The sequence below is a fragment of the Venturia canescens genome, chromosome 1, assembly GCF_019457755.1.
Source record: "Venturia canescens isolate UGA chromosome 1, ASM1945775v1, whole genome shotgun sequence".
NCBI lineage: Eukaryota > Metazoa > Arthropoda > Insecta > Hymenoptera > Ichneumonidae > Venturia > Venturia canescens.
The window spans coordinates 20,028,479-20,054,655 of record NC_057421.1 but is presented as its reverse complement, the minus strand read 5'-3'; the positions used below and the strand labels follow the sequence as shown (position 1 = coordinate 20,054,655).

The 26,177-nt window shown below is 38.6% G+C and overlaps 1 protein-coding gene and 1 long non-coding RNA gene across 2 annotated transcripts in view; one reads left to right on the top strand and one right to left on the bottom strand.

Moving 5' to 3' along the window:
- Positions 1-600: 600 nt before the first annotated feature.
- LOC122416931 (uncharacterized) lies at positions 601-25,929 on the bottom strand. The gene is made up of 4 exons (XM_043430089.1): positions 25,709-25,929; positions 12,573-12,741; positions 6,667-6,926; positions 601-6,203 (listed from the first exon to the last, which is right to left on the bottom strand). The coding sequence occupies exons 2-4, from the start codon at positions 12,738-12,740 to the stop codon at positions 6,104-6,106; spliced, it is 528 nt and encodes a 175-aa protein (XP_043286024.1). The 5' UTR covers position 12,741; positions 25,709-25,929; the 3' UTR covers positions 601-6,103.
- The window catches only part of LOC122416937 (uncharacterized), a 43,635-nt gene continuing 24,465 nt past the window's right edge, over positions 7,008-26,177 (top strand). Inside the window, exon 1 of the long non-coding RNA XR_006262193.1 lies at positions 7,008-7,064. This is a non-coding gene — a long non-coding RNA (uncharacterized lncRNA). The remainder of the gene's footprint in view (positions 7,065-26,177) is intronic.

The following is a 26,177-nucleotide window of genomic DNA, read 5'->3' as shown; positions in this document are numbered from 1 at the left end:
AAATCAATGCTCACGCTCAATATTTGGAATCCACCTTCAAAATGCACTGTAATTTCTATTAGATTATCTTTTTCCATAAAAATTTCGAAAATTATGAATTCGTTTCTCAACCGAGAGTTCATACGTCTCGGAATTGAAAGTGGGCAATACGATGATTTTCTATATACTCTACTTGATGATCCTTCATGTCATAACGGAATCCCCACCGGCATATGGACAGCCAAGTTGATAAAGCGACGAGTAGCAAGACTGCCGATGTTGGTGAAGCACAAACGTAAATGCTCAACATTTGTCGAGCAACGGTTATACATAAATTTGTAAGAATTAAAAAATGAACTATCAAATTGATTATTGATGGTGAGCTCGGAGGGTTTTTTCATAACCTACAAATCGATGGACGATGGGTCTCTTGGGAAGATTTTTATTTCTTGAATTTAGACACAAACGAGTGGAATTTTTATTCCTTTCCAAAAACTACAAAACTCAGGATTTTTAATTCGTAGATTTATATTGGATTAGTCGGGAGTGAAGTTACAACGGGAAATTTTGATACCGGATTGGGGTTGATCGAAAATTGGAATTTCAAACAGTTGAAGGCCCTTTTTTCGTATATATACTATGATTTTTATTAATCGTTATCGATCATAACTTTTGTTTACAAAATATACGGATAACGTAATTACCTTAAGCATTTAAATGGATAATTTCGTTAAAACACCGCATACACGATGATTATGTGTTTTAGTGATTTTCTTTTATAAATAAGTTTTCTTAAAAATTAACGTGATATATTTATATCTATGTATACGTAGGTATTTACGAATTTCAACTTTCTCCAAGTTTTCTTTCACATTTTTTCCCATTTTTTTTTCACTTCGACGCTTCATCAAGGATGAACCTCTTGATTTTTCACTTGCCCAATAATAATGTATCGTTTTACAAGCTGCGAAGCGTCACCAAAGAGACTCGACTGATGAGTCGAGTGACATAAAAAATTTCATGTTTTTGACAATTTTTTTTTTCGTTTTTTTTTCTCTTCTTTTTTTCATTCATTTCATTTTAAAAACAATGTATCCACGAATGAGCGATGATTATTTTATTTTATTTTATTTTATTTTTTTTTTTCATTACAAACTTGAATTAATATTTACAAGGCTCGGCAAGTATCATGGTGTCCTATAGGGATTCGATTTGTAAGTAAACGAAAAAATCGATATTTTGACATTCTTGTAATGACGTTATTTGCATAAAGCATTTGAGTTATTTTATAAACACGTTTTATATTTCTTCAATCATTCATATTGGTCATAAAATCTTTCAACGATACATTTTTATGGCAATAAAGAAAAAAACCGAATAAAAATAATAATTTTCTCCATAGATCACCATTATAAAAACCCTTAAGAACTATGTGTGCGTTTTTTTTATGACTTAACATTACGAAACTTTAAAGCCTGTTGGACCGAACAATTTTGGGATGCGAACGATCAGCAAATACTTCTGGTCTCCTCTTCACGATCAATTTTTTGGTTTTTAAAACGTCCGACATTAAATTTTCAACTGATGCGTGTCCATGAGTTTCCCTCAATGAATCCCATAATTTTTCGGTTCCCATATCGTTTAATTAATTTATTTATCGAATAGGAATTAGCTTAGAGATTGGAAAAACAAAATCAGTTTCGAAATATAATTATACGTGTTGAATAGGTAGCATGAAAGAATCGTATTTTTCTTCCATTGCCTTGGGTTTTTGAGGCAGTCATTTCAGTATCGTTCTATAATGAGACCTCGTACGCGTTATTAATTTATTTTTTTATTTTTTTTTTTCTATAAATATGAAACTTGACAAATATTAAATCGACAATATATCGAGATATTTATTGACGGCTTAGTTTATAATACGATTTGCACAGTAGAACAGGAAATAAATGAAAAATTTGTTGAAACATTTTAGGATTCGGATGAAATTCGAAAGCACTCTTGGAGAACAAAAATCTTTGGGTTTCTTGAAAAGTTCGATCTTTATTTGAAAAACTCTGTTGCAACGTGAATAAGGCGTGCTCGCGCTTATGTCACTTCGTATTTTTTGCCTATATTCTTAAGTTTCTTTTTGTTTTCGTTTACCTCACTCATCTTCCCAAAAAGACACATTGTCGATAAAAAAATATTTCTAAATAATTTTGCGATACAGATCGATATGTTCCTCTCCAAAATTCCACGTTTAATATTACTTAACAAATGCTCCTTATTCAATGGACGGTGAAATTATTTAGTTTTTCACGCCGTCCCAAATTTTACGATTACGTAGTTTTCATATCTCAAACTTTCCTTTTTCCTTTTATTTCCTGTATTCGAGAGTGTGTCGAGCTTGAAATAAATGTACCTCGTTATCATGAGCCAAGTATATAATGAAAAATCGATCGCCTATATATTTTTTATGTTTCGTTTGTTCGGCTGCTAGATTTTTTGTTCGCGCCTATTTATCACTAATGCTCCTTTCAAAGCGTTTTATTATCTATGCGTTTCGGTTTCTTTGTTTCTCTTCATATTGTTTAAGGTTGGCGCTATTCAAAATAAAATTGTACTCCGATGGCATTCCTAGCGTATTCTATGGTACAGCTAAACGTATTTATTTTGGTGGCTATGGACCGACACTAAATTAGCTTTTTTTAACTGGTCATCACTTGGGAAGCCACTTTTGAAATTAGCTGTGCTAGCTGGATTCAGAAAACTGTCGCTCGTCATACCAAATCGGCCGACAACGACTAATCGTCAAGTTTTTTTTACCGAGAGAAGATCAATACTATCTTCCGACGTTTGGGTTACAAAAATTTGGTGATTATATGAGTTACAGCGGTTGGTTATGCTTTTTGGCAGCTAACATTGGCTAATTAGTGAATTCTCGCTCGAATCGATCCTCTAATTTCGTTCGTTTATACTCGACATTTCGTTCGCACTTTCTTTCATTTTAACCTGGTTTATCAAAGGTTCGGTTTCATAAACCTCTAACGCTCGAATCAGAAGAAACTGACGTTAGTGTCTCCTCGTATCACGTGCTTTGATTTCTCGTTGATGCTATTTCCTCGTATCATCGATATTCGGTGACATTACCGAATACAATTCCACAACGATGATGAAGGTATTATTTTACATAATTTCAATGACTACACCTTTTCCATCGTTTTATTGTGCAAGCGAGATATTTTCTTTTATCTTTGCATATAATTCACGTATCGACCCCTGCGAGTCGGTTACGCTCGAAGAAAATTCTTACTTTTTTCTTCGCGCAGTTGAAATAGTTTTTTTTTTAAATTGAAATTTTAAGTACTTGTTTCTAAAGAAAAAAGCAACTTCATCGAAACATTCTGCTGTCGATGACATCGTCAGTTGATCCATGGAGCCCACGAGAATTCAATTTGGTCCAATGGACTACACGAATTTTTGAAATAGTGCTCGTTGGTACCGATGCTGCTTCATCATGGTGTCCGGACAGTGTTTACATGTTAATTAACTTGCAGCAAAGTATTTCGATAGGACTTCCTTGATTAAATTGAGAAAGAGAAATAATTCGATCGTGTGAAGCTTCTAATAAATCCAGCCCATGTGGTTCCGGGCACTCAATGAGGCTTAATTATGATGAATCGTCATTAATTGATAGTCGCGAACACATTTTTTCTCCAGCTTCATATTCAAGAGCGATCGTTCAAAATACGCGGACAGTGATTCATGAAAAATGGCCAACTTTTTCGGAAACTTGAATAACTCGGTACCTTTCTACGACCAAAATGCTTTGGAGTTGCATTTGGATTTATTCCAATCGATTGAACGATCTAGAAAAATATTGCTTGTGGAATTTCATAAGGGCGTCGGGACTGCGTTGCTGCACGGAGTGTAGTTTCTTCAACTTTTCTTTTTCTGGCAGAATAACAACCACCCTCTTTACTCCTCTACTCGAAAACAACCCTGCTTCTAAAATCTTTACTCCGAAATCCATAACAACTCTACGTCTACTCATGTATAATCCATCATCTTCAATATCTCTACTCATGATGAAATATTTTGTGAAATCATCACGAGCAGAGATATTGGGGATTAAATATCACACCGGAATAGATATGTTAAGGAGTATAGACGTTCTCTACGTAGATCGAGAATGGTTACCAATACGGTTTTGTTAATTAGCAGCAATGTATAACTATATTCGTCACAGCTCGACTCGATAACACCTTCGCTCTTTAAAAATGTATTTAGAGGAGAACTGTTGTTGAATACATTTACTGAGAATAGAATTTTTGACTTGCTTCAACATAACTCGACTCTTATAAATCTACTCGATAACATTTCCACTCTAAAGATTTTTATTTTATGTATGAATAACGTCTCTGCTCTTTAACATGTGTAAGCGGATAGCACTGATTATTTATGACAAAAGAAGAGACATATTGGATTGTATTGATTTTGCAAATTTGAGAGTAGGGCTGTTTGGAGCAGCGTTGTTTTTGAGTAGAGCTGTAAAGAGGACGGTCGTTATTCTACCCTTTTTCTTCATAAGCTTCGAATGCTCGAATCAAGTTTCGACGATTTTTACGAAATTTTTTCAATCTTATTTTTATACTACACGAAATAATCTATCACAATTACAAAAAGATCGTGTCTCAAGCGCTCGTGAGTTAACACGGTTAACTAAGTGAGTTTTAATTCGACATTTATCTTGTGATTTTGACGATAATTATTATTATTCATTGTTACGATCATTATAATTATAATTGTCAATAAGTTCGGTCGAATCTTCCATCGATTTCGAGCTCGCGTCATCATTTCCGCCCTAATTTTGGATTCTCTTGTGTGACGAAGTATTTTTCATGGGGTACAACCTTTGAAATCATCAAATCGGTGGAACGATAAAACTTCATCAAAATGTTTTTCCCTTTTATTCATCCTCAAAGGCTTCGTTATTATAATAATTAGAAAAAATTTTTGACCCCCTACCGGCGTCATTTACGTCTAACGTAGTTCACTTTGAGATTCCTCAATACGCACTATCATATGTATCGATATTTGAGATCACGATATATATTTGATTTAAATCTCACGTTTTCATATATTTATTTTTTTTTCCAATGGGTACTTTCTCGCTAAGCTCCCGTTAGGAACGCTTCCAATGAGTGAGCACTTCCCAAAACACAGTGAACGTCAATTTTCAATGAAGTTGAATTGTGCTTTCGAGTAATAAAAATTATTCCGGAATATACGAATATTCCGGAAACCAGAAACTGAAAAACATCGTGAAAACCTATTTTTACAAAACTTTAGTTTTGTTTAATCAATTTTTCGAAACTTAACTGAAGTGAATTCCGCTAAATAATTAACCTCACATTAAAGAGCAATTTCATTATGAAATATGTCATTGCACAGGGAGGTAAATCCACGAATACCAAAGTATCGTTGGCGATGATGATCCATTAACGAAATACTTGCAGGGATGACCGAATCGAATGTTCGATTGAATAAATAGCTTTTTAATTGGCTCGTTTTCTTAGAATTTCCATGTATTGAGAGTGCAGAAGAGTTGGAGCGATTTGGAGGACATTTCGTTGTCCTCTTTTTGCCTTCGTCATTGGTTTTTATCGGGAAGTGCTCATCCGTAACGTATGAGGCCACACGTGGTCGATCGACGTGTGAAAGACGGGGGCATGCATGTGCTCTCATCATTCATTTGAACCAATACACGAGCCACTCGAGTGGCGTCTTTTATAACACGTACATGAAGTCCTAACACGTATGTGTACACGGTTTCCATACGTTCGTGTGAAATCTAGGCTGAATTGAGTAGAGTAATCGAGAAAGAGGCAGAAAGGGGCAGAAAGAAAGAACGAGATGGCAAGAGGGAACTTGAGTGTGTGAATAAAGCGAGCGATCGAAAGCTTTTTTTTTATTACCCCTCGCTGCCTCATACGAGGCTGTGTTCTCGAGAGTCGTATCGATGTGTGTAGAGGATGGAGGAGCTCGTGCCGGGCGATTGTGAGGACGAGGATAGCGACGAGGGTGTGGTCGGGCACGGCGATGACGATTCTAATGCTATCCTCTTCGAGGCCGGCATCACCTAGGTATTGTGACCTTGATCACGTATCTTGCTCTCCAGAGCAGGCGTAGGCCGTTCTACGAGATCGTCAAGTTCGTCCAGCGTCAGCACAGTAAAGTCTCTGAAAGAACGTTTTCTTTTTTCAATATAATCATAAGAAATAGAACAATAAGAATCACTCTGTGGATTTGGTAGTTGAATCGTTGCTTTGATATGAGCTATTTTGAGAGGGAGTCAATTCTTGAGATGCCTTCGCATCAGCCGACCTAAGTACAGGCTTCAAACTGACTCCTCGTTTCTAGAGCTTATACAAGTGTTGGGAATGGAATTTTAACTCACTGTGGATTTGAGGTTACATTTCAGAGAAACAAGGCCGAACATGGCTCTTAACTTTGTAACGAATACGGTGAAGAATAAACGACAAAAAATGAATTTGTCGATGAAAAGATTTGAAAAAAGATGTGCCTGCTATGAAACCACGTTTGCTGCATAGCTTCACGTTATTTTTTGACCAGGAAGTCCAACTTCTCGATGACAAAAATATTCCAGAGAATGAAAGAATGTATTGGTCCTTTTGATTTTACCTATGTTGAGCAAGCAGCATATCTATGCTCGTTACGCTTCGTTGATGGGTGCCATCCTTCTGGCCTGCCTTTTGTCTCTTTATCCAAAGGATCCTTAGTTGAGCGAGGAGAGCGCCGAGCGACAGGAGAGCGCAGCCAGCGCCGATCAAGGCCGTTGAGTTTTGGGCAGCTTCTGCACCGGGTGCAAGCTGTACGAGTCCCACGACGAGGATTACAGAGCCGAAAAGCAATGATCCGACTACAACGTGCAGAGAGTTAACCTGCCAATGAACAGAGGAAGAGGCCTCATAAATAATCTGTGTTCCAGGAATGTCACTTTGGAATCGGCGCAAGGCAACTTTTCGAGTTTTTCATTCTCGATTTTTCCATCTAATTATGACGAGTTTAACAACTAAGGGGTAAGTGTTTGAGGATAATTTAAGGATTTTTCTGCATGATATTAGTTCAAGCGATAGCCACTGCTTTGCAAAGCAAAACGTTCTTTGCTTTTTTTTTATCTCAAATCAACCAATCCCCCGGAATCGTGACGAGCATGGAGAAACACGTGGGTCCCTGCGGAGTAGTTTTACACCGAATCTACCCGAGATATGAGAGTTTAAAAATTCTGTCATAGAGTTGAAATACCGATAAATAAACCCTCCCAATTTCAAAGGTCGATGTTTTTTTTTCCTTGGCGCAAAAATAAAATCGCGAAAAAGCCTCCAAAAATCTGGCTGCCACGCGGGGTGACCCCCTTATTAATGTGACAAATAAACCGTACAACACATGAAAAGATTCTCATGATCCGACTTCAGTTAGAATCCATTTGTAACCACCTCCAACGAGTTTCAATAAAATTTTAAATCCATTGGGTAAAATAATTGCTCTTTGAGGACAAAGAAATCCTCGAATTCGCTGTCTATTTACACTGGTAGCGTCACAACTGCAAATAGACGTGGGTTTAAAAAGACGCGATAATGTTATTAATACGTCGTACTAACTTTGCGGGGGCGTTGAGCGCAGAATACTCAATCAGACTCCAAAATATTTCACGGTGTCAAGCCTTTCTCGATATATTAGTTCAAGGCCCGAGTAATGAGGAGCGAACATGCGTCCAGCATTCCAGATTAAACCTTACCATCTACTACAGATATACGACTCACGATTCTCGTGGGGGAATCATTGTTCGATATTTACCATTGAAAAATGTTTCATTTCAGTTTTGACTACGATAACGAGCTCTTGCGTATCGTTAACAATTTAAATCCAGCTCAATCCCCCCGGCCCGCTCAATTATGCCACGTGGAAGGTTAAAAAGCATGGAGAACAAAAATATAAAAATATGAAACAAACAATCAACACACTAAAGTATTTGTTATTCAAGCGATTCGTTCGTTAGTTGTACAGTCTCGGTAGAAGATGTACTGTCCATGGTCTCGAAACACATCAACTCAGTCCTTCGAGATGGGCAAACACTCTTGGAACAATTTTCGTTCGGACGAAACATAATCCAAACTGGAACTATGACATTTGTAGTAGCTTCATTTCTCGTTATTCAGTATTTCGTAATTTGAATGACGTTTCTGTATCTCGGCAAACATGCCAACATAAACAGACGTGACGTGAACTTTAGGACCGTTTTGATGAAATTACAATATCAATAAGCATGTCAGCTCGAAAAAATTCTGGTATGAGTTATTGAGCAGCAGCCCCGATTTATCGACTCTTCCATCAGGCATTCATGCTGCTTGAACGCCCAAGGTCGTAATGTAACAATGACTCAGACACAGCTATTCCCGCCCTGAACAAGTTTTCTTCTGAACAAAAGAGATTTAAGGGAAAAATACAAGTTCCATCGCTTCTCAATAGTAGATGAACGAGGTTGGTTGAGTTAGTTGTTTGAAATATCATCTTTGGACGGCACTTTCACCGACAGAATGCTTTCCAACACGCTTTGGGAATCGGGTGCGCGTGATACTGATGATAAGCAGATTGACGTTTCCCTCGTAGATGGGGTTTCGTATTCGAAGAAGTATAAAAGTTACAGCTTATTTTCTGATTGTAAAGAGCGGCGCTTAGCTTTGACTTTGCTCGAAAACTCGAGAGTCGGAATTAATACTTCGATCGATTTCGTTTTAGTTAAGGAAGTACACGCGAATTTAATGGAAATCGAAAATTCATACTTTAAGAGTTGAAATTTGGAAATATTCTAGAAACATTCAGTGTGCATCTGTTCCCGGAATTATTCTAGGATTTACCGTCTAGTTGTTGAGAAAACAATTAACGCGAAAATCACATTTTTTAAGGGTTATACAGGCTCTTGTGGCAGGCACACTTCCTGTGCGACGATTTGGATTTAATGAATAGGATCCTCCCAACTTTAAAGAGCCAAAAACGAGAATAAGAAAATAGAATGTTTTTAGACATCAATGATGTCTTGAGAAAGTCTTGTTACCGGTGAAAATCACTTGGGAATGGAAAAATAAAAACACTCATTTGAGGCTAACGAGTAATAACGACATAAACAGTGGAAGGTTTGACAGCACTATGAGCCTGCTGGTTTAAAATATCGATATGCCTACGCATATAAATAGAAAATGGTTGTCGTCACATTTTGCTTGACGATTTTACTACGAAAGTATTTTAAACGCTATCATTATATTAAAAATGTATTAATTTCAACAAATAAGTAACACATAATTTTAATAATTCCGAGAATAAATTTTAATCGTTTGATTATGAAAAGAGGAAAAAGTTCAGTTGCTTTTTTGAATCACAAGTAGCGCATGATCTTTTTTAATTTCAAAATCAAAGCAGACTCTTTTATATTTTTGCGAACAAATGAATGAAGTTTTCCAGCGTTCCTGTTTAGAGGTTGGAAACGTCACCAAGGCCAAAGCCCCGAATGAAACTGAAGGGAAATAGTGTATTGAAAATAGTAATTGTTTATTGAACGGGTAAAGTGTCATCGTGTCATCGTGTATTCTCTAAATGCCGGAAGCGAATGGGAATCGAGAAGTATCCAAAAGGATAAAACAAAGAGTCGAATGACTCATTCACCGTGTAAATCCGAAAGCTATCTGCTGTCGGAATGTGGGATGAGAAGCAACGAAGGATGAGTACCTTCGCAACGGTGTGGAGGGAGTGACGTCATTCGGAGCTCGGAGCTTTTACGTGGGCGCAGGGATTACGATGGGATGGTTCGGAAGCGTCGATGAGGATGGTAAAAGATCGGAGCTTTCGCGCATCTACCGACACGTGACGTATTCCCGCCAATAATTAATGGCAATCTCCATCCTCGAATATTTCGATTCGGTTATATTGAAACAAACTAAACGTTTGTTTGACGATTTTATCGATTATCGATGCCGGATTCTCCAAACCCTTAACTCCATAGTATAATATTCCAGTGATGCTACGTTCCCTACTCGACGCATCTCGTATCAGAACAACGATTTTTATACCCCAATTTGATTTCCTTACAAAGTTTATGGCTCGTAAATCACGACGCAAATATTGGCATTGATTGGCAATAAAATAGTATCGGAAACAGCTCCCTTGCTGACGTATTTCACTTTTTAAATATTTTAATAATTCTGCCAACCTTTCATAGTTTTTGAAAATTTTTGAATATTTTCTCGTCACCCCAGCCATAGTCACGTTAATAAAAAAGTAATTTACCGCACCCGGATGTCTGATATAAAATTTTTACTATTTTAGGCCGGAGTGGCAGGTTTGCATGGTCAAAATAATTCGTTTAGATGATATAGCTCGTATCGATGTGTAGATAGGAACATTGTATATATTTAATCCCGTTTTACTATGGCCTCGAAACGTAAACACTTTTTGTACCGTTCAATGTTGTATACCTCGTGGGCCGCGCGAGTTTATATCTACTTGCAGGAGGTTTCGACCTTTATGAACAGGCGCCTACGTCTTGGACTGCGCTAGTATATTTTCCACCTCATTGGGCACACAAATATTCCCGTCACGTATATAGGGGGGTATCCCTTCACACAAGAATAGAGCGACCCTCCACATACACGTACACTCGCCGAGTCGAGGCAAAAAGTGTAAAACGTTTCAGATTCTGAATGAGCTCCGATTGGCCTTTTTCATCGGAATATATAAACTGCAACGTTCGTGTGGGTCTACGCTCCGATGTAACGAAAATAATAATAGAAGGATGTCAATGAATCTTGTATGAAAATTTAACGAATATATTCACTGTTTCTCTCCTTATACGTATACACGGAGAGACTTTTATACGAATATTTCGGATGAATTTGCTAGAGAAGTTTGCTATGTTCTGTAGCACCGCTGTTCTATATCGCCGTTCTATTACATTTCATCAAAGTGCATAGTAATTTTGATGCCGGAAATAGTTCTCACAAATTTTACTATATACGACATGCAAAATTTAGGTCTGCGACATTCTTACATCGATGAACGATGTATCGATATCTGAATGTCACTCGTGTCTTTGGCGAAATAGTAAAAATTGGTGAATTGAAGTGGAAAAATTGCTTGAAATTTTACTATGTGCCACTGGTTAATTTTCATGTTTATACTCGCAACGCCTCATATAATTGGTGGGCGCATGAATTTTACTATGTTATTGAGCAAAATTCAGTGCGGTAAAAGGGAAAATACGAGACTATGCAATTTTTCTTATAGCACAGAGAAACGACTGCTATGTTATCTCTTAAATTTTCATCAAATCATTTCACTATTTACTATGTTTTTGATCAAAATTCGCTTGGTGTTCATTTTTGATATAGTACAGCGCGTTATTTACTATGAACTATGGTATGGTTCCCTAAACTTTTGCATTATTTGACACACTCTGTAGCGATTATTATTATAATCCCTATAATAATATCGATGTGATCCGACGTTACTATAAAAACATAGTAATTTTTACTATAAAAGTCTATCCGTGTATCTGACTATAAAGTCTAAAAAAAATCTCTAGAGCTCGTGATTGAGAACAGAATTCGTACTTGTACAGTGTTTATACAGCTAGGAATGTTAAACTGAAAAAAATCGATCTACGAAAAGAAGGGATGGACTCGGGCCCAGTGTGGAGGAAATTCGGGTGGAGCACGAAATATTGACCCTAAAAAAGATAAATTGATACAAGTGTTTTCCAAAATGACGAACTTATCAAACATTTGTTGGTTTATTCTCTAGACACGCTGTTTTCGAATATTCTGATACCAAAAACGCCTTAATTGATGCTCGTAAAACTTAAAGTTTCGTGGGTGGTTTTATGAAAAATCTCACCTTAAGATTATTCTTCTATCCCATTGGATTTAGTGGCTTGAAATCTAACATTTACTTAACTAATTCTAAAAGGCTTTCTCTAAAACTGAGAATGCAAAACTTGAGATGCAAGTTTCATCGAATCACAATTTTCGATATAATGGTAGCATTACAAAAGTTGTTCTATACATCGCTAAGAAGAAACTCAAATATTACAAAAGTTTGAATCCCCATAACTGAGAGCGAAAATGAAGATTGACGTTTCGAAGCAAACATTGTTGAGCTATAAATATGGAGCTGACTTTGCTCCGATGGTTCAATCCGCATCGACTGAGTTCTTGCAGCAATTGAAGTTTATTTAGCAAGTGTTACTCAAATGAAACTCCAGCAGAGTCGTGGGCACAGCTGGTACACAGCTATCGTACGTATTTATAAAGAGAGATGTTCGGTAAACGTATTCAATGCCATCGATCGATGGATTACTCCGACGCGAAAAGCAAAAATAGCGCGATCGATCAGAAGCTTTTTGTATATAAGAAATTCTCATTCTCAATCAGATCCGGTGAGATCGGCAAAACGAGCGTTGGTAATCGATTCTGAACCGTGAGCATGGAGAGTGCGCAGATATTCGTAAATAATATAAAAAGACTTGCAGTTAATACCTTTCCGCAAAAGAAATACTCCGGTTGGTCCTTGTCCATAAGTGCCATGACGGCTTCGCTGTCAGCGAGTGGACTCCCAGGTTGGCTGTTGCCTATCCTCTGGGTTTTTTCTTGGTAGTACGTTTTGTGAAATACCTTCACCGAAGGCACCGGTAACGCCGTGATCATTCTGAAAATAAAATTGTCGAAAAGAGTTTTGAGTTATTGTTGGCATGGAGGAAAATCTGATCGAGCGCTAAATTCATGGCACGTTGGAACAGTTTTTTCAATGAGATTCCGTGCAACGCTCTTCGAATGACGTATTGAAAGAAGGTGGAAAAAATAAAAAAGTAAAATATTCGTGCGATAATGCCTTTTCGTAACTTATGAAAACTCTTCATGACGAGAGTACTCACTGAGAAATTAAATTCAAGCGAATCTTTTCGTTTATGAGAACGAGGGTGTCTCAGGTTGAAATGTGAAAAGAGCTCGTGTGTCCACGACTCCACTGAATTATGCCTGAATTGTCTGCCGTGAGCTCACAGAACAGATTCCGAAGGGTGTGAGAGAGAAAAATAAATGAGGTGCAAGCATAGCGACGTAGTGAAAAGAGGGTTGAAAATGAACGAGCTAAATGAGGCTCCTGAGACGTCAACTTTTTGAACGAGCCTCCGGCATTTATGCAATGCTTACGAAAAAAGTGCTGCCTGTTGGATTTCCAGTTTTCACACACTCGAAGTGAAAAAAATTATTCATGTTCAATGACCCAAACAACGTGGAAGACTGAAAGGTGCCTGGGAGGTTTATGTTCGATGTTTCGGAGCGAAAACTCATTAGAAAAATGTCTCGAAGTTATCATTTTACTAATTTTCTTTTGTCCTCACTGTCTGGCGAAGACACAATCCAGATATTCTACATTTTACAACCCCGCGCGCTTTTGGAACTGGGCAAAACAATTTCTACGTTTTCCGTAATAAAATGACAGGCGCTCCTCCAGTTTTTGCACTTTCTTCGCACTTCCTATACGTGTGAAAAGTTCTGTAGAGTCTCGTAGCTCATTCCGGGTTACCACATTGAAAATGGTTCATGCGTAAGGATCCCGGTGAATAAAAATACTTTATTTTTATTTTTAATCTTCTAAAACCTATAAATTTTTTACGACTCCATCCTTCCGTTTGAACCCTGTTTTACGAGCTTCCTGTTCCTGTTCCGGTGCGAGACCACCATGATGACGCTCACAGAAACCCTGCTCCGATGCACAACCGAGTCGTATTTCTACGAGGGCTCGAGAAAACCATGGAAAATCGAACGGCTACACGTTTCGATCAGAAATCAGTTTCTGTTTAGCTGGACCATCAGAATCTCAGAGCGCTCTCGTATCGAGCTTGCCGATCGATGCGCGAGTTGGTGCATGGTTAAGCAATTACCCAACCAATTACCCAACCTCACTCGAGGCGGCTCAACTTGGAAGACCTCCGGGACCACACAACGACCTCGTATCTATCAGGTTCGGTGGGAATGAGAATACCTTTTTTTACAGCTGAACAAACGTCACAAAAAACCGTGCTCTGTATAACAAGATAGACACTAAAGAACGTATTGAGCTTATTTATCGGAAACAAATGAAAAATTTCAATGAAAATAACAAAATTAAAAGAAAAGCTGTTTGAAATTTCTTTATCATTAGTTGATTAACCGTGTTGTTGTCATTATCATTTATTCTGTAATGTAAAATGTAAAATGGATTCTTAATGTAAACCAAACTATTATAATGTATGGAATTATTCAAGGAAGTAAATTTATTCATCTAATTCATAATTAACTATATGAGTTTAACCCTTAGTAGTCAAACCTCCGGATTTTGACGTAATAGTCATTGGGATCGTAATCCACCCCACTCACATTGGTGGGTGATAAATAATTGAAAAACTGTAAAAAAAAAATATAACAAAAATACTATAATGTATTTCGAGCCTTTGAGAAACGACTGTGACGGTTTTATTCTATTATTGCTATTCTTAATATTGAAAAAAAATGCAGAAAAAATGACTTTTTTCACAAAAAATGATGTAGAAATCGTAATTTTCAATTAAAAAAAAATCAACTCGTTTTATAAACCTGAAATATTACCCTTTCAGGTGGTACTAGTTAAATTTACGACCGTTCCAAAGAGTATTATATTTATTGAGTTCAATGATGCTTACATTCTTCAATGGGAAATCGATTATTATCGATTTTTGTAAATTTCTCAAACAACTTTCCATGACTTCAGTAAATATATTCGGATGTATAAATATTCGTGAATAACATCCAAAACCTATGACCTCAATACGATGAACGGCTCTAATTTGTTTATGATGCTTTTCATGGATAATCGCAACGATTAAATGGCCAAACCCCCAAACTTTTTTCTCCCAATACCTCAAACTAAGGCTTTCGGCTATTTGTAAAGTTGTCGTTAATATCGTGCCTGTCATAACTATCAAATAGTTAATCCTAATAATTTTTTCATTGAATTTTCACTAATTATATTTTCTTCAAACAAGCTGAGGACAGAGAATAAAAGAGTGAAAACATGAGCTGACTCAAGCTTTGGATTCTTTTTCATCCCGGCCTTGTTTACAGCTTGATCGTATATAATATTATATGTTGCTTATAACCAAATTCAACAAAACCAGTTACAATCACTCAGTTCATTAAACAAAAGCCATTAATCGAATCGTGCCCAGCATAAAAAATTCATAAAACTTCCTTTTAAATTCCGTCCCATGGGGATTACAACTCGTCATTTATTTTCGGTAACTCAGCTCAGTTCAGTCTTTCCTTTCCAAAAGGTCAGTCACGCTCATATTTTTCTCTCGGCAGAGTATTTTTTGAGCAGCGCTTTAAACTGGCATGTTTTTTGTCGGTTGAATGTAAAATTCCAAACTGATTCCCACTCGGATTCTCATGTTAGTGTTATCCATCGGAAACACGGTATTGATCCGCACAAAGTTACTTCGTCGTGCGTGGCTTGCTACTCCAAACATATGCATGTTTATTTCAATCTCGTAGATTCTTTATATCTCTCATCTACCGCGGATCATCCCCTTGAAATCATCACGTTGTGATATCGCAAGAGACTCGTGTCGGGAATATGGGAACAAAAAAGTCAAAATATAAGCGTCAAAGTCAGAAAGAAACGCCATGCCATTTCGAGAAGTTGGGATAACTCGTTTCGTTCTGTTGTACGTCTCCGTTGGAAGACTCTCGAGGCCATTCGTGCAATATTTATCCTCCGAATGATTCGTATCTCTGACTGTCTTCGTTCACTTCTCGTGCTGCACAAGTAACTCGTTCGCGACCTTGGAAGTCAACCCTATACGGTTGGCTCATCTGACTCTGTATTTTCTCTGCCTCGTTATTTCGCTCTCCCCGTCTCCGTTTTTCCCGCGCCCTTTTTTCCTCCATGCTTCTCTCCACTTTCTTCGCCTTGTGCTCTCTCGATTTAACCTTGGATTAATTATTATCCAGCTCCGGGCGCAAAATGAGTTTCCAATGAATTTGAATTACGAGGAAGAGCGAGCGAGCGATATCAGGAAAGAGAAAAAAGGGAGGGAGAGAGAGCCAATCTCCGTCTGTCTTAGGGAGCTCAATAAAAATAAAGTTTGTGTGCGATGATGCTACAGTCCAAGTTAGATTACGTTTGGAGGCACCAGCTCGAATAAGTCTTCGCGTCGTCATACGATTCTTTTTCTTGTCATGTCGTCCGATATTTCTAGCGCTAACAAGTGTCACGATGTCACTTAATGTCTAATCGTTATCAGTATCCATCGAAAATCCATGGACCGCAGAGATAGATGGCGTTATTACGAGATCGAGCTCGTCCTATGAAACCAGCTCGACGGAGCAGCCCTCGAGGCCTTTCGATCATAACATCGACGTCCTTTGATTAATTTTCCACTACGAGGGGCGCGAATTAACACAGTCGTGAAAGATGAATAATGATACCGGCTGAACAACCTCACGAAAGCTATCAATGACATTTATGTGCTAGCAGGAAATTATTGGAAAAATAATCGTTTCAAAACTCGTTATCTTATTCAGTAGAAAAAAATCAGTTCCCGTCGGTTTTAACAAAAATTGAGAAAACTGAATTATCTCCGAAGCTCCGCGAACGTTGATGTATTTTATTGATTTTTAAGATCTCTAAGTGAGGAGTAAACGCGATTTTTTAAAGCAGAAAAACTGTTGGAAAAAAAAGTAAAAAAAATTTCGAAACATCAATGACCATTTTGAGAAAACATCGAGTTGAATCCTCGCAACGGACGAAAATTGTCTCAGTATCGGTTGAAATGTTTTGTTTAAACAATTTTTTACTACATTTTCGAAGGGTCGTTGATAAAAATCATTATGTATGAAGTTTCGACGTTGGTTCATTCTTTTTTAGATTTATTTTTAACTTACAAAGTTTCGGAACCGTAATTCAATAACTCTTACGGCCCAGAAACATGATGGCGAATTTGTCCTCAATAACCAAGCTTCCAGCAAACGAGAATACGAGCACCAAGCTTCCGGGGTTGAACCTCCGGGGTAATTTGCTCCAGGAAGCCATATGCTGTGTCAATTTACTGGAAATTTGTTCATAAAATAGTTCTTGGAGTAAACAACACTACTTTCCATTTTTTGCAGTTACATGCAGGTCAATCTGAAAACTTTCGGAGCTTCATATACAAATTTCATAAACACAGTATCGAACGAAAGAAACTACGTGTCCCTACAACTTTCACCTTTGCGCTAACAATTCTGCAGTATTGATGAGCAGAGGCAAACCTCAGCAGCCCAGGGTAGAGTGCACACTTCGACATTTTCTCAAAATATCGAAAATATTTGAAATTTGTTGGAAAAATACTGAAATTCGAGAAGTTCTAGATTTATTCTGAACAAAATAAATTTTTTTCGTGCCACAGCGTTATGAGAAGCTGAAACATAGAAAACGTAGGGGTGCGAGCTTCGTTAATTTTGGCCTAAAATATCGAATGTAAGTTCGCGTTTCTATTATTTGCGGGGTCGTTATACATTTGGCTCTCCATCGTGATAAGGGTAATTGATTGGAGCGTGAAAGTGCGCATCGAGAGAAGCCTTCGCAGTATGAAAATATATTGATCCGCATGGAAGGGGTCGATATTTTTTTCTCGTTGTAATAATCACGAGTATATTTCGGGGTGAATAAATCGTCGAGATTATGCGGTTTCCGGGGTTCACAGCTCTGTGGTATCACGGCTCCTTTGGGCGGTCGCCGGGGTAAGCAACTTCGGCACATACCGCATCATTCTCGATGGCGAACACGAAAGTAAGCTGGTGTAGAAGGAAAAACGGAGAGATTCGAGACAGAGAGAAAGAAATAGAGTCGAAGCGAGGGCAAATGGGAGACGAAAAAAAGGAGAGAACTTGAGCGAATCGACGAAATCATTGATCTATAATACTTGGGAGAAAAACCGTAAGTGAAAAGTAAAAGAGAGCAGATAAAACGTTACACATAATAGAAGAGAAAAAGGAGGAGAATAAAGCACGAAAGGAAGAAGGCAAAAATCGAAAAAGATAAGGAGCCAAAGCGACGTGGGAAGGGAACATGAAAGAGAAAACATATTCGAAATGTGACATGTTCACATTGTAAAAAAAATCTATGATAAAAAGAACAACTCATCCTTAAAAAAATAATTGAAAGCAAAGAAAAAGAACGTCAAGAGACTCTTGACAGTTTTGTTCACGAACCTCGAAGAACAAAGTCGTTTGAGAAATTATGATAACTCATTTGAAATTGAATTTGAAAATATAAAGGATATCAAATTTATTATATCCAATACCACAGTGAAGATCGAGGAATAACAAATAGTATGAAAAAAATAAACGTAGAGAATGAGAGGGAGAAAAAGAAATAGTGAAAAAGATTTAATAACATAGAAAAAGGATAAAAGAAGTGAAAAGGAAAGAGAGAGGAAGAGAGGAGTTCGAAACCCGGGAATCCGTATAGCAACATTGGTAACAGCACCAGAACGGTAGTGGTGGTACTGTTGCCCTAGATTAAGCTTGCGAGGCCGACGGCCGTTGCACCTACCCACGGTGTGTTATCGAACAGTCGAGAAAGCTGTTCGTTCGTATACGGGGGTAGATACGACTCGTATATATTGCAGCCCGAGGTCGGCCAACGCACTCACTGTTTCATAATAACAGATTATAATGCGAATAATATTATATTTACGATATCGATGATAGGAAGAGGGTGTAAAAAAATCCCATTGAATGCCGATACTCCGAAGTTTTTTCATTCAATCAAACTGTGTAGATTTCAATGAGAGTTTATAAAAATTTATCAGAGAACTTCATGTACTCAAATTTCCTTATTCCTGTTTCTTTCTACTCTCACGTATTTCTTTCTACTTTCACTTATAACTGGCTCAATTGCTAAAGGGTTTTTCCGATTTCACCCTTTACTGTTATACGACAAAGTCAATTATGTTCGAGCAAACATTTCGGTGTAAAAATGTCAGGAAAAAGGAGTGCGTGGGAGGATGCTAGCTCGTTTTCCTCTCGGATTTTTGTGCCCTCGGATATTCCTGTACTCTCGGAAGGAATGACAGCGAATTGTGTCGCTTCTTGTTGGAGGAAGAAAAGACATTAACTTAATTACTCGGAGGTGGTGCTTTTGTCTCTGGTATAAAGAGGGCGCTCATCCGTGCGTTGTCTTCGCATTCTCCGTTCTCTTTTTCATCATAAACTATGAATTAATGACATGCCACGTGTCACGAAACGGTGTGCTCTGATACTTTGAAAATCACTGCGATTGCGAACTCGGAGCAGGAGGGTTATACGATGAAATATTGAAGTCGAATAACGATCTTCATTCCCATTTATTTCCCGTGGGTCGGACGGCACGTTGCGGGAACCGCAGCCTCTGCCACGCACTTGGGAACAATGTTGATCGAGTTTCATTGAACTCGCAATCGTCGTTCGAAATGATGCTTCCACACGAAACATGCTCGGTATATGGATGATGTGAGTTGGTGAAAAAAAACCTGAAATATTGTTGTGCACGGGAGCCTCGGGATGGTCTCGCTAAAAATAAAACGTTGAAGCATGCACTCGGTGGTAGGAGTAATTAAAAGGCTCTCACGTAAGCTCTAAATCCTTTCAGTAGTGCATAAAATAAAATAAAAAAATATTAATTAAATTTGAGTAACTGGGATAATTATCGCGTTGAAAGTGGGCGGGACTTTCTTACCGCTGCTTGATGTGGTGTTTTTTCCATACACCACATCGCATTTACCAAGTTTTGAGAGCTCATTTCCATTGATAATTGAAATAATAAGTTTAATGTGTTTTTAGTATAGCAATAAAAAGTAACAAACATCAGAATCTCTATTCAATATCTTTCGTCTCTATTTTTTGAAAGAATTCGAAAACAAACATAGAGCTGTAGGAAATTGGATTTCTAACGATAACGAGGTTTCCATTCGCTCAAAGCCTGACACGAAAACTCTTCGGAGAACTTCATAAAAAAGTTTTTGATAACATAAACTTTCGAATGGAAACGTGACATCGAATTAGCTTTTTGACGGCGCCGTATAAGCTCAAAATGCGAACTGATGTTTCGAAAACGTCCCCGATAGTTCGATAAAAAATGATTTAAAACTTCGAGCTTTTGAACGGCCGAGCGTAATGTTATTTCCTGCTAAAACGTATTCCGTGTTTTCGGCATTCTTGCGATCGTTCAGGTTTCCGAAAGTTGTTAGATGGCGACGATACCGTTGTCTATCTGGCTGGAGTACAAACACGTTACTTGACCATAAGAATATACGGTTACGAGCGCACGTGCAGACTCGAACGCCGCTACCCTGTACAAAGTTCAAAGGTAATTTCGATGTAGCACACCCCGATAAGGTCCGAACTCTGTTTACTCTGATTCGAACACGTGCGTAACTACTACGTGGGATAAATGGAGGTGTATTTACTTTGAATAAATTTCAAACGTTTCAGATAAATAATCAGATAAAATCCACATCGAACCAAATTCAAACGGCTTGAGAGACCTACGAGCCCCACAAATCTCTGGAATGTTATTCTCACTAATATTATCCCACCAAAATTAGTTTTCAATTTAAAGTTTGTTTTAAGTAGATTTATATTCTATATAATTAATCTGAACAATTTGACAGCCATTTGCTGGTTCAACTAAATTCTTTTTCCAATTATTATGAGAATTCAAAATCTAAAATCGTCGTCATTCAGAGGCTTATCGTATAGCAAGTGGATTTTTTTTACTCTGCCATAAAATTCACTTCGTCATACACGATCGATATAATTTTATTTTTTAACGACAGCCCTAATATTTCAGATGTTATGGTCGCCTTGAGGAAATTCGTTATTCTACGTATTGGCAGGAAAAAGTCTAAAGCGAGAGAGAAAGAGAGCGAGAGAGAGAGAGAGAGAGGCAAGCAAAGCTTTATTGCTTGGAAAGGCGTAAACTGGGACAGTGGCCTGAATCTCGATGTCATGGTTGCCGCCGCATTTGCTCATGGCAAGAAAAGGGAGGGTTGGTGCTGAACTGGCGTTGTAGGCTCTTTCGATGAGGGTATGTTTATGTGTGTTGGGCAAGCCTTAGCCAAGGGATGGTAAGTGGACGCACAGAGCTGACAACACGTAACCCCCCCATCGTCCGTTTTTCCTCGAGACCTCTTTGGAACGTGGCCAAAACCTCTCGGCATCCAAAAAAAGGGGAAATCCATCCTTTTTCCTGATACAGCAACGTACACACGTTCTTTCGGTGTCATCCGAGTAGAAATTTCGCTCATTAAACTCGGGTGCTTAAAAAAATTCTTGCCCCAAGGCCTCGACAGTTTCTTCGGTTATTAAAATTTTTTCGAAGCTCTACCTTTTTTCGAAAATTGTCTCTCGCTTCGTGAGAACAAACTCTGCTCGGCATCAACGACTCTTCATCAACATCACCTTCTGCTTTTACGAGCTAGTCTCCCCACCATGTTTTTGCCAATTAATTTTTATAAATCCACACTTTTTTAGTCTACAAAACAAAGAAGGAATATTTGACTGTTTTAAGCTGATAAAAGGGAACAGAATCGTTGCAAACACCCTGCCTATTTACGCAATCGTTTGGCCAAAAGCATTTGGCATTTAAACTTACAAAGTAAAGTTATAAGAATTCATTGTCTTTCGAGTAAACACGTCATCGATGGAAAACACTGATGATATAAGAAAAGACGTGCTATTTCATCGAATAGCTGCTTTTATGAATTTAATACGAAAAAAAGTCAAGTATTCCCGAGGCGATTCAGGAAGGCGTGGGCGCTGCGAACGCGGTGGGAGTAGAAGCCAAGTAATATGTATAGACACTTGTGTTTCCCTCTATACGTTTACCCGTAGAGAGGTAGTTCAACCCTCGATGGAAGATTCCAATTCTACCCGAATGCGGGGGTGGTAGAAGAAATCCCACGATGAATTCGTTTTCAACGAAAACGCTGAAGCCCACCAACCGGTTTTTGTCGCCGTGATGTCATTTACGCAGAATTCAATTCTACCAACGTTTTCTGCTTAACGAATAAATGGGTCAAACGTACGCAGCGAAATTTCTTGGAATGCTGTCCTTTGACTCAACCACAAAATGAATTTTCTCTCGTTTTATAATCTTCGTAGAAATTCCTGGTGGAAAATATCCGTCGATGTAGCCGCTTTTTTGTCCCTCTCAAAATGAAACTCACAAGCCAGTTTCGTTTGATAAAATAATCTTGATTTGCTGATCATAAAGTTCGGTGGAAATCAACGATACGGGGTCGCTGCTACGTCGACCTCGTTCGCGTTATCCGAGTCACAGGGGGTGGTCAACGGCGATTAATGGAAACGTCTCCGCTCGGGTGATTGCTCGTTCGTTGACTTGCGAAGTCAGTGCACGGAATAAAGCAACGTATTGAGGTTTGCTTAGGCCACCGGTCTCTTCTGGACATCGACGTCACATATTTGCATATCTGATCCTGATGCCACGCTCATAGTGTGCGTCTGGGGATGTTTTTTTCCAGCTCTCGGGGCAATTATACCCAGCTGAATCATCGTTTCGCAAATCTCTGTTTTTATATATCGTCGAAAACGACAAAAACGATTTCTGTCGAAGCAGACACATTTTTTTCGAGCAAAAAAGTATTAACTTCATGGAAATGCTAGATTTTGTAAAAAATTTTGGTTTGTTTTGGAATTTAGAAAACAACGTTGATGTCGAAGTCGCTATTTTTCTGTCATATTCTCCCAAGGATTCGATAATGTTTGCAAGTGCATGAATCGTCGACACTGTTTATCGACGTGGAAAAAGGCGCTCGAGCCCTGCTTTTGTTTGATAATGTAAGCGTACTTCTAGACCAACGTAAATATGTGCCCCAGTGGTAGCTAAATGTTTGTGACATTGGTGAGGCCTAGTTGTGGCTTGAGGCCATTGGCGGAACTGTAACTATTGGCCCGACCTCCTTTTCGGGCAATTTATCTGTACGAACCCCGAAAGAGGCCAACAACGATTAATGCAAACGTCCCTCGCCTACAATCCCTTTGCCCAGGTGATTTCTCACGTATATTGACTCGAAGTCAGAGGATACAAATTTTTACTTATGTGGAAACTGTACACTTTTCTTTCGAGCTATTCTCTTCGTCCATTTATAAAGAACGAAATGCGACGAGAATTGAACTTAGTCGCGATTGAAATTATTGAAAAATTGCTACCAAACAAAAAAATTGCTATTAGACGACCTTTTACCGAATTTCAAGTCTTTGGCAATCCTTCGAATTCTTTCAAGTTATTTTTGTTAAATTTTTGAGACACTGAAGTGAAACCAGTTAAATGCGAAGATGTTTGTAAATCTGCCACAAATTTTCGTCCTGAAAGAATGCGCGAGAGCATTTGTTGGCCCTGTCCTCGTTGATCACTCAAACTTGTGCGTGCCATGACTTTTTTGTGTGGTTGTGACCTATGACTTTTGCGAATTCAGGTGGGAGAGTCACGTGGCGAGAAGAAAAAAAATTTCGCGCAATACCGTTGTATCTCGGGGAAATCTGTAGGTTACGTGCCGGAATAAAGTAGCGCCTACGCGAAAGTGGACCTTGATTGATGAGGATGCAGCCACTTTGTTGGGCGAGAATGACTCCCAGAAAAAAGTGAAAATTCTCAGCGTTCCAGCAAGTCTTTATCCGTCAAGATTCCTCGTACGAGCTTGTGAAATTCTGAACAAAAGTTAGCAGCTCGACGCTCACGTAACTAGTTATCGTTCGCTCCGTGTCTCCTTTTCCGTGCTATTGAAAATCAACGTCGCAGTTCTCAAGATTCGAGTGGCAATTGCTCGCGACCTGGTTCGAGCTAATTCGCTACGACACGTTTTATGTTCGAGATTGAAGGGGAAAAAATAATGTATCATGGAATTCCTACTTTTTTTCTCACGCGGCAAGAATCGATAAGCGAACAATTGTAGTTCAGCTGCTATCTGCATCTCGGTCAAATGTTCAAGTGATTTTATAAAAAAGGCACTTTTCCAACAGCCCGCTAGATCTACGACAGCAGTATTCCAAGGGGTGGCTGAACAACGTTCAAGAGAAAGTGAACGAGAGCCCAACTCGTGCGGGTGGTTTCTTGAAAAAAGAGCAACGAAAAAAAAGAAGACGAAAAATCGTTCGGTTGACACGGTTTTAGAGCGGGGCCGAAAATATAGTTGCATGGATTGTATCGAAGCGAAAAAGGCACGAAGGGATTTCTCGTTCGTTGACTTCCGTTCGGACGATGCACCAAATGTAGTCGTTACTTTACTTGGCAGTGTTCCAGTCCAGCTCAACATGTATAGATGTATCGGTACGTCGTGGCAGAATATATACCGTAAATAGTACACAAGCCAACGATGCACATAAATAAATATATGAGCATGGACGTACGTATAAACGTCGAATTGGAGAATCATGAAGGAAAGAGGTCGGTGGACTCACGGTGCTGCCAATTATGCCATTCACCTTTGGAACACTAACCCAAGTTCCTTTGGGTCAGTGCAGAAATGGCCTGATTTTTTTTACTTCGAGAATTAGGATGTGGAAGTTGGTATTGTTGCGAAAACTTTTATTTCATTTCCGAAAAATGAATTTTGAGAAAAAGAGTTTCATTTTTTAATTGTTTTAAAATAGTATGTTATGAGGAATGTTTCGTTTGTTCGGATTGCGTCGAATTCAATTCTCTCCATATAATAATAACTCAGAATAAACGTTGAAGCACTTTTTTATTCGGTGCAAAGTCCAAGAATCCGTGAGTCACATTTGCAATTCATATATTTGTATTCTGGGCCTGTATGTTTTCGCGCTCGGTATTTTCAAGTGCAGTGCCCCAGCCCTCGATATTTATGGCCTCGGTTATGCAAACGCTTTTATGTTTTCAGGATAACGGCATCAACGGTGCGACAATTTTTTCTCATACCGCCTTTATTTATATCTCGCTCGGCAACGATTTTTCGTGTCTCGACGTCGTTCCACTTCCAGATCTCAAAACCAAATTTACCATTTTATCGTTCCAACGACCCTCGATACACGCGCGGCTGTATGGATTGAGATTTATTCGAGTTTTATTTTTCCAATCACAGCTAGTGGAAAACGAGAATATCGAAAAAACATTGCCACCAGGAATTATCAACGAATTGATACATTTTTTAAAAGATAAGTTTTTTCTTCTATTTGTTCAACTGGCGAGCTAGAGAGATCGTGAAACATTCAGAGAACCGGAGAAAATCTGGTGTGAATGAAACACAAGGCACTTGAGGGGTGAGTGGCAAGGAATGCACGGACCTCCGTATACAGAGTTTGTATTCTTTCGGAGTTCAGTTTTCGAGTACATATTTACAGGCCTCGAGAAAGTGACTGAACAAGGCGCGAGTTGACATGGTAGCTGAGGGCCTTTTACCGAGAGTGCTTTCATAATGGCACCGTGTCTTTTTCAGTTCCTTTCAAACTACAATGAGGCATGTGAAAATAAAAACAGCAGTAAAATTAGTCTCATTTGTTGGGAGAAAAAATGAGGCTATTTTCGTAATTGATGAAAAGAAGAGGAAAAAAAACGTTGATAAATTTCGTTATAGATATCCGTGGAGAACACTCACTTGTTTTGTTTGGTGTGTCTTCTATCAACTCCTCGAAGGGCACTATTTAAAAACGTACACTCTTAAACTACTTGTCTTGAGATTCGGATTTTCGAATTTCGTTCCCCTTAAGTTTTAATCGATTTTTGACATAGAACGTTGAGAAAGAGAGCACAGTGGCAGACGAGGAAGAGAAAAAGAGACTCCCGTCCCGTGGATACACTTCGACGGGGTGGTGGTCCCGCGGATACTGAGCTTCGCGGGGTTCGTCTGCCTTGGTCGATAAACCCTCCCTCTGTCTTCAGCTACCTGCCACGGCCTTATCCCGCCGTTGAAACGTCACCTCCGCACCGGTTTGTCCAGTGCGTCGCTTACTTAACCCCCATAAACGAGTCAGTGATCATTCCCTTTTGTACCACTATCTAAATTTCACTGCGATTCTACGAGGATGAGTGAAATTTTTGTATCGAAATATTCCTACATTTTTGCT

Bases quoted from the DNA above. Each gene is read 5' to 3' on its own strand.
- LOC122416931 (XM_043430089.1), bottom strand. From the start codon at position 12,740: ATGATCACGGCGTTACCGGTGCCTTCGGTGAAGGTATTTCACAAAACG. The intron at 6,927-12,572 runs GTATTAACTGCA...GTTCATTGGCAG, and splicing joins AGTATTTCTTTTGCGGAAAG to GTTAACTCTCTGCACGTTGT. The intron at 6,204-6,666 runs GTAAAATCAAAA...ACGTTCTTTCAG, and splicing joins ATGCTGCTTGCTCAACATAG to AGACTTTACTGTGCTGACGC.